The sequence below is a fragment of the Dipteris shenzhenensis genome, chromosome 12 (genome assembly GCF_047967505.1).
Source record: "Dipteris shenzhenensis isolate YYH24624 ecotype China chromosome 12, Dip_SZ_1.0, whole genome shotgun sequence".
Lineage (NCBI taxonomy): Eukaryota > Viridiplantae > Streptophyta > Polypodiopsida > Gleicheniales > Dipteridaceae > Dipteris > Dipteris shenzhenensis.
Genome location: NC_141607.1, coordinates 13,376,508 through 13,389,308, shown reverse-complemented (window position 1 = coordinate 13,389,308; position 12,801 = coordinate 13,376,508). Strand labels below are relative to the sequence as shown.

Here is a 12,801-nt window from a genome sequence, read left to right as displayed (position 1 = left end):
TTTTTAGTAGACACAATCCTCACACACTGAATGGTAAGCTCCCTATTTTACTGCAGCTTAAGGCAGAAAATAAATAGGTGAGAAGCTTTCAATAATGGAGCTCAAAGAAGCATCCCTGCTGTAAAACAATACAAATTGGAGCAAAACATTTCATTTGGAGAATTAGTGAAATGCTTAGATTAGCCTACATGTATTCAAATTAGCATATATACTGTCCTTAAGAAGCAATCACAAGCCACTGCTTTCCTTTTTGGTTAAAATCTTCAAAGTGCACCTGGCCATTTTTATAAAACTCTATGCTAAATCAAATATCAATGTCTCATGTCCACATACAAATTGGCATGCTTAGTATGCTATTCACAAATAAACTGACCGTTCAAGACTATGGCTTCATTTTTTGAGAACACATTGTGCTCACGTGTATGCACACATGAACACATATATGCAGGTCCGTGCACATGCATATCTCTACTTACACAGATAAAGACACACCAGAGCATATACAAGTATACAGTCTCGTAAGTATATGCACATATGCACACCAGTGCAGTCTCGGGTGCGTACAGAGATAGACACACCAGAACCATATGTAAGTATGCAGTCTCGTAAGTAAATGCACATACACACACGGCAGAGCAGTTCTTGACACTTTGGTACAGGGTCCAAACACATCACTTGCATCATGCATATCAATAATTAGCTGGTTTGGCAATGGACATCCACACCAATACTATCAACGAGTCACATCGGTTGCATACCACTGTGATAACACCTGCTCATAGCAAAACTACGGGATGTGAATGGATTCATATATGGATATGCAAAACTGGATGATGCACGCACGTGTGCGGGCATAAGTATACAGTCTCGTAAGTATATGCACATATGCACACCAGTGCAGTCTCGGGTGCGTACAGAGATAAAGACACACCAGAACCATATGTAAGTATGCAGTCTCGCACATACGCACACGGCAGAGCAGTTTTTGACACTTTGGTACAGGGTCCAAACACATCAATTGCATCATGCATATCAATAATTAGCTGGTTTGGCAATGCGCATCCACACCAATATTATCAACGAGTCACATCAGTTGCATACCACTGTGATAACACCTGCTCATAGCAAAACTACGGGATGTGAATGGATTCATATATGGATATGCAAAACTGGATGATGCACACACGCATGCGCCCGCATGCATCAATATTTGAATGTCGATGTATGAAAGTGAGCAAGCTTTTTTGCAAACATCTATTTAAATATGCATGCATAAGCTTTTAGTTTTCCATGAAGGGTTTGTATGGACTTCTATTCATGCACGTGTGCATGTTTATGGGTGCACTCGCAAACATGCTGGATGCAAGAACCTGAGTTTGTATGCTACTGTTTTAGATATTTATTTGTAAAAAACATTATAGTCCCCTCATTGATCAACACTGAAAACTCCTGAGCAATCTTGATCAGCATAATAAATACAGACAGCAAGCAACCTTAAGCAGCTGACTTTCACTTCTCGAGGATATAACATTCAACGTATCTCAGGTCTAAGGAAATGAAAACAGCAGTATCTACCTGCCCAAATCGAGATCCTCTGGACCAGAATTGAGACAGGGCATCGCCATCAATCAGGCATGCTGGCAGATTACTCCCATCCACCTGTATAACGAATGAGGTTTGAGAGCTCCATGTGCTTCAATTTGACAAAAAGACAATGTCAAAGTTTATGTACCTTGCATAAGTCAGCATCATCATCTTTCATTTTGTAAAATGAAACAGGTAAAGGTATCAACCCAGGGTATGTTTCAGAATGTAATTTGTTCCGCCCAAGCTCTTTTGTGATGGCGATGCCGAGATCACAGACAGTGTGCAGATACTGTAAACCAACAAGACACAAATAATCTAAGTCAATTACACTGTGTGTCTAGAGCATTTATAAAAAGGGTGACTGGAAGTAATCCAGTCCAGCAATGAAGCATGATTTTATAAGACATATTTTCTCTTTAATTTTTCATGCTAGAAGGTTCAAGAGAAGATTCAGAAGCAAAGAATATGCATAAAGCATTAACAATTTTGGGGGGGGATCAGATGTCAAATATCAACCAAATAAGAAAAATTAGCATGACCTTTCAGAAAATTCAATCAATAGAGAAAACTCATGCCTAGGGGACAAGATTAGCAGATAGGAAATACTCGAGAAAGTTCAAAGGCCGAGAAGACTTGGGATCTGATTCCAGTACAAACAGATCCAGAAGAATATCTAAAAGAGATATCAAAGGGAAAAAGACCTCAAGGGATTTAAAGGAAGAAAAAGAGAGGATTAGAGGAAAGTTTGTGACGCTGGCGGTTGAGTATCAAGAAGACTCCAGATTTAAATCTTCAAAACTTCAAGGCTAGGCAGAAAGCCAAGGACGAGGAGAAAGAAAGAAAGAAAGAAATTCGATTGGTCTATGAAGCTGAAAGAAAACCTGATACAAATCACAGTTAAGGGTGGCGCTACTAAAACGAGCATCATCACCCGTGCTGAATCCTAAGTCTGATCATACATAATCAAATACATCTGGGTATGACAATGAAAAGAAAAAAAAAGACTGGAGCGGAACGGAATCCTCCGTATGTCATGTCGCCCTGGCTGGTGCAACTGGATGAGTTCAACTGAAACTTCACAAGGCAATTCATTTCAGTTTAGCTTCCTTCAGCTCCATTCTCTCTCGTTCTCTCGCTATATTTCTGACGTTTGGTATTGGAGCGGGCTCCCCAGCACCCATGGAGCGATTCTATGGTGGAAACCTCGACTTTTGTCATGAAGAAAGTGAAGCCAGATCTCGCTTTGGCTGTCAGCGCCTGTTTTTCAACTTTGGAAAGCTCCAGCAGCTTCCATCAGAATAGGTGACTCATTCTAGAGGGGCTACTTTTTCAAGGCATTCTCAGAGCTGTGGTCGACTTGTTAGCTTCAATTTGCTGGTCCAGTTATAGGTGCCCCATTCTGGCAGCTTTTTGAAGCAAGGCAAACCTGTTTTTACTGTTTTTGAGGCACTTCTGAGGCAGGTCAGCCTAAACTTCACTGCTGCATGCATTCCAAGCTGGTCATCCTCTTTTTTGACAGGCTGAACCTGTCTTAGAACATCTCACCTCATCTGGAAGGATTTTTGGAGCTGGCCGCACGGTTTTCTGAAGCATTCACTCAGTTTGCTCTTGTTTTAAGCTGATCCAGCTCTGTTTTGTTGGTTGTGGGCTGATATTTGCACCCTTAGTACAAGTAGTTCTGTATTTTGCTGTTACAGCTCTCATTTGAGGTGTTTAACCTCTCAGTTTGCTCTTGTTTTGAGCTGATCCAGCTCTGTTTTGTGGCTGATGGATCATCTGAGAGCTGACATTTGCACCCTTAGTGCAAGTGCAGTTCTATATTTGCTGTTACAGCTCTCATTTGAGGTGTTTAACCTCTGTTTTTGCTTAGGCTGTGTGTTGGCTATTTAGGGGAGACATATATTGCGTGGAGAGCAATTTTCATTCATTGTTTGGAGTGGTTTTGAAAGATTTTGCTGCTCACTCTTCATACGTTCAGAATTCGGTGGGTATAAGCCTTGTTGAGCCACGCATTGGCTGAGTTTTGGGAAGAGCTTCTAAGATTGCACACATCCCAACGAGGGAGTCCTGTGGCAATTTTTTAAGGTGGATCCTCAAGCCAAGTATTGGCTTTGAAAGTGGGAATTCCATAGCATTGGGGGGCCGGGGGGGGGGGGGGGGGTAAAGGGAGTTGGGGGGGAGGCAACAACAAGCTGCCCCAGTGGCAAGCACAAGCTCAAGCACCAGTCTCTTGAGTAGAGGAGGTGGGATACTCGAGGCCAATACTAATGGGGCAAGCACAAGCTCAAGCACCAGTTACTCCTGACCGGAGGAGGTGGGATTAGGACAGCTTTCACAAACACAGTCAAGTGTGTTTGGTTGAGGCATTGGTTGGCCGATATTCATGCATCATTGGAGGAGTCTAGCTGCCTCTTTGGCCCTAATATGGCCTTGTAGGCCAGTTACGACATTTAGTCCACTTGGGACATGAAACCGGCCTCTAATCACTCAGAGGGCAGTGGAACTAAACCTTTAATCACTTCAGCACTTATTTACAACCATTAACCATTGCATGATCACCATTTGGCATTTACCCATTTGTTCACAAACAAAACCACTGAAAAAGGGATGGAGGCTAGAATGCCCCTGCTCAACAAACATAGACAAGTGCACCCGATTGGCCCCAAACACTGTGGCGCCCCTTTCGGTATTTCTTTATATTTCACAGTGAAATGATTACAAGTTGCATTTGGGAGACCTTCCCTACAACTGAGCACATAGTCCCAATTCATTGAGCCTTCGCAAGGCTTTCAAGCAAAGCCAAGGTTTGCCTAGTTGCGCAGGCAATTGGACAATGTTAAGATGGAAGAAGGGGACAGCGTGAATACCTACGTCAAGGTTGTGCCAGATTCTCAATTTGTGTCCACTGCGTCAACTGACCTTCCTGATTCTTGTCAGGTCTTCGCTACAATGTTGAGGCTAATGGCCATGGGTAACCCCAACCACTACACCTTCGATCAGCTTGTCACCTTTCCCTTGCAGTAGGAACACCAAATAGGACTGCCTCCATTACTGCAGCCCAAGCCTTTGCCATGGTTTACAAAGGCAAAGGAAAGAAAGGAGGGCGGGAGGGGAGCAGGGGGGATTTTCAACAAGCCCAAACCTACTTCTGGTAGCTCATCTTCTTCTAGCCACCCTAATGGCAAGAGAAAAAGAGATGCAACTATTACGAGAACCTGGACATGACATCTCCAAGTCTTAGAAGTGCAGTGCTTCAGGCAGCAGCAAGGACTTGCAGTTACAAAAGCTCCTACTACTCATGAGCACAGCCATGAGACAGCAAATTTGGCTCATGATGAGCAGGCATTTGTTGTCACATGTCACTACAACCCGGTCGAAGCATGCTGCAGCTTATCAATTTCAGATTCTATATCTGATTGGTATTTTGATAGTCGTTCTTCCAAGCACATCACCTCCTGCAAAAAGTTATTTCAGTCCTTGGAAAATGCACTTAAAGGACGCAGTGTCACATGTGCCAGTAACGCACCTTATCCCATGAATTAGCCAAGTTCAAGTCAATTCAGTTTCCAGAAATGTAGTTACTCTTCTTGAAGTGTCATATGTTCAGGGTATAAAAAAGAATCTAATCTCTGCAAATGGCTTCAGAATGATTTTTACGGTTATCATTGTGCCGTGTATGACTACCGGCATGATAAGAATATCAAAAACTTTCCCAAGGGCTGTACCATCTTGATGTTTATCACAAAGGGGCTGCTAAAGAAAACACTGCAGTAGATGAATCTATAATTTCTGATGGCATGACAGATTGGGACATCATGGCTATGGAAGTCTGGTAAAAATACATGCGTTTTCTGCATACGTATGTTGTTGGGTGCGAGGAGAAATGGATTCCAAGTGGAATGCAAAAGAGCAAATAACAACTAAAGGAAACGAAGAGTACTTGCAAATGGATATGCACAAAGTACATGTGGCTTATATAGGCCCCAAAGTCAACGAAAGAGTAGTCAACCTTAGGGTTGACTACAGTCCTAACCAACCTAGAGGGGCATACGAGGGCTAAGAACCAATAGAGGCATATGTTGAGAAACGTGACATCTCATCGCACTCGATTTTAGATAGATCCATAACAAAGAACTGAGTGTCTAGAAGCTTTATTGCAATACCCTGACTTCGGTCTGGGGAGGGAAAACGTGAAAGATAGTCAACACAGTCAATTTCAGATAGATCCACAGCAAACAACTGATCATCTAGAAGCTTGATTGCAACTCCTTAAGTTTTAAAGACGGTCTATGCCTGCATGAGTTTTTCCATACGTTACCATACGCGTACATCATACAGGTACGGAAGTATGAAGAGCATATGGTTCAGCCGAATGATACATGACCCTAATTTTGTTTCTTGTTTTTTTTTTAGAAAAATATACATTGTACACATTTAATTGATAGAAAGCAACAAAACTTTCAATCTCAAACTTCAAACTTGTATCTAATTTAAAGTCATGATTCATGAAAGAGTCCAAGGATCAAAGTCATCTGAATTTTGATACATAGTAGGTAGCAGGTAGTAGATATTAGAAAATTAAAAACAGCATGTAGGTACTACACAAAAACATCAAAGGTAAAACATCATATAACAAAAGGTGGTCAAGCTGGTAGCCTACATGCTGCCACAATAGGAAAATAAAGCTGAAATGCATCACAACACGCTGCATCCTTATCCTCATCCTCTTTCCAGTCATCAGCATCAGTGCCCTCATCATCATTCTCATCCTAATCAGTATCATCCTCATCTGCCTCGACATGGAACTCCAACATCCATCCTTCCTATAACAAGAGGGGCTGGAATCTCCTCTTCTCCCTCTGTCGTCTCTTGCAAAGCAAGCAGCCTCTCATCATCCTTCTCCTTGTTGATAATTTCCAAGGTCACTTCTATCTTCTCAAAGCCCCTTTTCTTGATTTTGTAGATGAGATATAAATGTATACTAATTTTTCTATATTGTTTGAAGCAGCGTATTATATATACCTTTGAATATATCCAATCGTACAAATTTAGAATTTTTTTTGTTCTAAAGTCTAGAAAACATACACAAAAAATAAAAGAGAAAACGAAAGAGGAGAAAAAAAGAGGTAACAAAAAATTTTGGAAAACAAAAGGAAGACATACTTAGCAAGCAAAGCAACACTTACGTCGTCATCAGTGCCCAAGCATAAGCAACTATACTGGGTTTCTAAAGACCCGCAGAGTCTCTTGGGCAAACCAAGTGCTTTACTAAAATATGTCAAAAAAACAAACGAGAAAGAAAACAAGAAAGTAAGAAGAAACGAAGAAGGTGACTAAGCAAAAATAAACAAGCAAATCAAGAAACAAAATCTTCCAAAAAACATGAATAAAATCTCTCTCTCTCTCTCTCTCTCTCTCTCTCTCTCTCATGCAAGAACAAAAGAAAGAATTTACAGAAGGAATGAATTATGTAAAACATAAAAAACTCAACCGATCCCTTACAACAAAGATGCAAAATTGCATTCCTAATTTAGAAAGCACATGCATACAATCAAACTCTCTTTTGAAACTAAAAGAAAAACGGGCTATTCAGCCCTCTCGAAGTGCAGTTCAGTTCACGAGAGTCACAAGGATAGATTCCCTCTCCAAAAGCACAAGCTAAAAAGACAGCACAATTAGTGCCCATAGGGATTCCTATTGTTTGTTGAAACAAAGAATCACCTATTGTATGTAAAGATTATCTAAGAGAAAATATATCCAAGAGCAAACATCTTCAACACTTACTACCTTTGTGTATCTTTTCTTTTTAGAATCGATGTCATGATCTTTATTATTTAGCCACAAAAAGTCAAAACATAAAGCTGTTTTCTCAACTTTTAGCTTATTCCTCCTTTTGGTATGGATAAGCGAGAATGTGCTCCAATTCCTCTCACAAGGAGAAGCACATGTATCTTGCGAGAGAACTCAAATGGCCAACTGCTGAAAATTTGGAGTGTGAGCCCCAAATTTCTCCCAACAATTCACCCCTTGGTGCATCCTCCTTCACAATTACCCGAGCAAATGTGCCTGAAATGGACAGGTAAATATCTAACTCATCAACTAAGTCGACCTTCCTCTCAACATCAAACTTCATGTACCGCTCTATAACATCCATCCACTCATCATGCACCTCCTTGTCACCCTCTGGATTTTTTCCCTCTCCAAATAGGATAGAGAACAAAAGCTGCCGCGTACAATGGAGAGTGCATCATATCCCACCTATGAACACACAAGGCTTTGATATCAGCCAACTTTGATGGGTCTATTCCATCCATAGTTTGTTACTTCTCCACCATTAGATCAGAAAGCATATACAAGCCCCATGGTAGCCACTTCCCTATCAGCCAAACGAAGGACCTGCAGAATAGGAGAATGAAACACCTAGTACAATGGAAGACACCTATTGTGCTTTTACAGTGTGTGACACTTCTTCCTAGAATACTCATCACTCACAACCATGTGGCAGAATAGGAGAATGAAACACCTAGTACAATGGAAGACAGCTTTTACAGTGTGTGACACTTCTTCCTAGAATACTCATCACTCACAACCATGTGGCATAATCCATTATAGACTCTCTTATCCAACAAGTTTGCTAGCCAAGTTTATGCAGGTTTCACCAATTCCTTCTTGCTGAAAGTTTTATACAATACTAGCCCGAGACACAATCATGTTGGCATGTGCCAACATTGGCTTCTCCCATGCAAGCTGTCAAATGTACTCAAACAAGAGCTCAAGGCAATGGCATGCGCATCTAGTATAGAAAATATGGAGCCACTCTTCCTCTACCAATTCTCATGCTCGCGCACAGTTAGATGCATTGTCCATGCACACCTGCATCACATTATCAGGCCCAACATCAAGAATGGCATCTTTCACTATGCCAAAAATGTACTCCCCTAACTTGTACTGCCTACTAGTATCTGGGTCGTTGATCTTTTTACGGTAACGTAACCATGGTTGATATGCCTACAATACAGAGCTTTAACATTCCTTGAGCCATGACAGCCGAGGCCAAAGAAGTTTAACATTCAGTACATATTACACAACTGAGAGCTGATATATCTCACATATGAGATGACTCATTACTCATCACATAAATTGAGAACATGGGTGCATGGAGGACTGAACATGGATAAGCGTAAGCATGAGACCACCACCTTGAGCAATAGAGAGGATTTGGAGTGAAAAAAATGCCGTGAAGAGAGGAGGAAGAGCTAGAAAGGCTAGGAGCATAAGCACATCAATGTGCGGGCAATGTGTATGTTTGGAGCGATCGGAAGTGCCTATACAATGTATGAAATGATCTGACCTGGGTTATTTAACTACTTACTGACAGCAATACCCTAGCTCCATCCCAACCCCCCCCCCAAAAAAAAAAAACAAAAAACAAAAAACACAGACAAAATAACATAAAGAATAGTAATAGTACTAATAAAATCAACAATGGTACTAAAATTTTGTCTATTTATTTCATTTTAAATAAAATCAACAATGGTAATAGTAATAATAACAATAGTAATAGTAACAATAAAATCAACATTTTATTTTAATTACTTATTGCCTCTCATGGCTAAGAGGCGTCCCAAACTTTCACCCCTTATGCCTCTTGTGTAAGACGCGTACTGCTATGGCTTTGCAAATAAAAGCAGACATCTGTCCACTTTCATATTTCTAAGAGCTTCAGACACATTAAAATCCATATGCAGGAACACATAACAAAATCTGAATGGCTACAGAGAGAATACTACATGTTCACAGGAAATCTTACTTCAGTTTTGTTTTCCTCCACAGCGTCCTCAGCTTTTTTAACTGCATGAAAAATGGCAAAAATCGCTGGTAAATTATCAGCAACATCCCTTTTCCCCAAACCCTCATGATCTTGATGCACCAAGGATCGAAGATAAAACAGTAAGATCCTGAAAGACACAAAAAAAACATATTAACAAACCTTCAAAAGGCAGTCATACCCAGTTTCTCCCCCCCCCCCTCCCTCCCCCCAAAAAAAAGAAAAAGAAAAAGCCATACCCAGTTTTCAATTACAAGTGCATATCAGTACCTGTAGAAGGGCTCATATACATCAGCAGTCTTTGAATCCGAATCCGGAAAAGAGGGATGGTGTGCAAGAACATGGACAAGATACGTTAGCACATAATCCGGGTTGTGTGTGATCAAAGATATATCATTCTGGGCTGCAGAAAAATTTTGCTGCATCCTTGCTTCACGGCGACAAACTTCAACAAACTCTGTCAGATAATGCTTAGCCTGCAAAGTGCATAAAACCAAGAATCCCTCCCCAGTCAATTGAGCAAATCATGGCACAAAATATTCTCCATCTCTCTCGTTTTTTCAAAATTCATGAGTATGACAAGCTCTATCAGGCCTTCTCTCTTGCGAACTCTCCAAACAAAAGAAAGGTTGCCTCAAAAATGCTTCTTACATCTGCTAGGACTTCCTTTGATGAGTCTGAAGCAAACAAAGCGTAAGCACAAGCATATTTGTGACTCAGTGTACGGTCTTTCAGGTATTGATGTACTTTTTTCAAAAACTGCTGCCTCACATGCATGCATGGATCCTGCAAGCAAAGAAACAGATTATACCAATTGAATCACTTATCATCAGTCTCACACAGTTAAAATGGACTGAAACAAAATAAATAAAGACAGAATGACTGGCTTTTCAAAAGCAAAAATATACCTGTGCTGTTAAAAGACACAAATGAAAGATTGGAGGTGAGATTTGTGCATCCCATCGTCGTGCCAAACGTAGAATTCCTTTTGCAGATGCAAGACGCAAGTGAGCTTTGTCAATATCGCTGCATTCACAAAGTCAGATTAATAAACACAAACCAAAGGAAATTGCTGGGAAGTAAATAGTTATTGTTCTAAAATGGGAGACACATAACGATTATAAAGATATCTATTTCTACGAAAAGAGATCACGTTCAAAGCCACAGGATGCCATCATCCGCAGCTTAAAATAAGCATCTTTGATCGCCATGAGCTGCTAATGCCATAGAAGACGATAGTGCCAACCAAGGTAGTCCGCGTCGTCCTGCAGTACCAGAGACATAATCTCGCACGTGGTATTGTTGTGTGATAGTCTGGAATGCCGCATCTAACTGCAATCGAGATGCCCTGAACTCAGCCTGAATGATCTGATGGGGAACAGATGGCATATTGGATAACAAGAGAACCTGTAACCTCTTCACTCCACTCCAATCTGTACCAAATAGCCATACAAGCCTGAAGATTGAACCAAGGAGTCGAAAAGGAGAACCTTGATCCGTGGATCTTGGAAATGTGAGTGAAAGCACTGTCCGTCCAGTCGGACAAGGGAGGCGTATCCTCTGGTCAGCCGGGCCTGCATCGCTGGTCTCATCGTGAAGATAAGGCCAAAAAATAGAACCCCAAGTACGTGTATGATGACAAAATCTCAACTGGTGCCCCATCAAAAATAAATTGCTCTCTGTGTACAGCTGCTCAGGAGGTGCTGAAGATCATAACCTTGGTTTTACCCAAGTTGACCCTCATGTCATGAGACTCACAAAAAGCCAGTAGTGCATCTAGGTGTCTTTGGAGCGCTTTAGCGGACGAAGATAAGAGCACCACATCATCAGCATATAGTAGAATCTGGGGCAAGGAACCGGCAAGAGAGCAGCCAGCTCCCCCTAGGGTCGTCATAAAAGACTCAAGCTCATCTATATAAAGGCCAAAAAGGTTGGCAAAAGTGGACAGCCTTGTTTGACCCCAATGGTGCTCATGATCTCCTCCGTCCATCCACCCCGTCCGAACTTTGCCGAAAACCCTCTCGTATGATTCCATAACAGCCCAGACTATCTCCTGGCCAGCTCTTGCAACCACCTAATGAGACGTGCTCGTGGTGCTGTATCAAAAGCTCTGTGAAAATCCACAAAACAACAATAAACCCTCTGCCTCCGTGCCTGGCCTCCTTTATGACACTCCTGAGTGTAAGTATGTGGTCCATAGTCCCATAATCACGTCAGAAACCTGCCTCGAACTACATGCATCTCTACATAGCAGCTGACCCTCATGTCAAGTATTGAGGCATATTTCTTGTGTGAGAAAGAAGGAGAGCAAGAGTGAGCAAGAGAGTGAGCTGAACGTAGGTCACTCAATAGTGCACTGAATGAAGTGTAGTACAAAAGAGAGATGAGGGGTTTTGTCTAAGTGACAAAACCCAATCTAATCACTAACCGTAGTTAGGGATTAAACTGTGGTTAGGGGAAAAAGCCTCTAAGAAGGAAAAATGCCTCTGACCCACTTATTACATTACATTGGCCACTGCAGTGCCAATGTGGTGTACAAGGTAGTGATCAATCACCAAAAGGAGATAAGTTTAGGGCACTGCAAAATGCCTCAAACTTCTCACGTGGAAGTGCTTTGGTGAAGATGTCTGCAACATTGTCATGTGTTGACACATAGATCATATTGATCTCTGCATGCAACTTCTCTCTAACATAATGATAATGAACCTCAATGTGCTTCGTGCGAGCATGAAATACAGCATTCCTTGCCACTGCTATAGCACTCTGACTATCAATGAGAATTGGAGAAGAACCCTCCAATAAGAGACGAAGATCAGCGAACAAATGTCGCAGCCAAACACATTCTCGCTGTGAAAGCTGCCCTGTACTCAGCTTCACAAGAGGAAGTAGCCATTGTACATTGCTTCTTGCTCAGCCAAGAAATGCAAGCTTTGCCCAAAAAGAAACAATTACCACTAGCTGACTTCCTGGTATATCAGTGTTACGAGGACGTGAAATTATGGAAATTTTGGTTTGCGACTCCCGTAATTTGCGCGCGGCTGCCTTGAGCCTCTAGAGCGCGAGGGTTCGTCCATGAGGCGGGACTTGGGGAATTAAAATTCCTAAGTGGGCCCATGAAAATAGTGAATGTGCGCCCAGTTACCAGGCAATTAATTCCTAAGGCAAAGTGTGCAACAGGGGGGCCAAAAGAGTGGTGCAATTAAAAATTGCTATTTTTAGCACAGGACTACAAAAGATGCCCACAGCTCTTATTTTGACTTTAGTTAGCCAAATTAGTTGCAAGAAGGAGCCAGATCATCAGTTGTGAGCTGCTAGAGCAAAATCGCATATTACCAGGAGCTTCCGCAGCCTGCCAAAGGAAATCATCACTACTGAGGGCCTGTACC

General features: G+C 41.7%; 1 protein-coding gene across 1 annotated transcript in view; it reads right to left on the bottom strand.

The window, feature by feature from the left end:
* Positions 1-12,801, bottom strand: part of LOC147895838 (sister chromatid cohesion protein PDS5 homolog A-like) — a 130,480-nt gene that overhangs the window by 25,847 nt on the left and 91,832 nt on the right. The window contains exons 18-23 of the mRNA XM_087382347.1: positions 10,324-10,441; positions 10,067-10,201; positions 9,686-9,891; positions 9,398-9,545; positions 1,733-1,876; positions 1,576-1,659 (exon numbers count right to left, since the gene is read on the bottom strand). Of these exons, the coding sequence (XP_087238473.1) occupies positions 1,576-1,659; positions 1,733-1,876; positions 9,398-9,545; positions 9,686-9,891; positions 10,067-10,201; positions 10,324-10,441 (835 nt within the window). The remainder of the gene's footprint in view (positions 1-1,575; positions 1,660-1,732; positions 1,877-9,397; positions 9,546-9,685; positions 9,892-10,066; positions 10,202-10,323; positions 10,442-12,801) is intronic.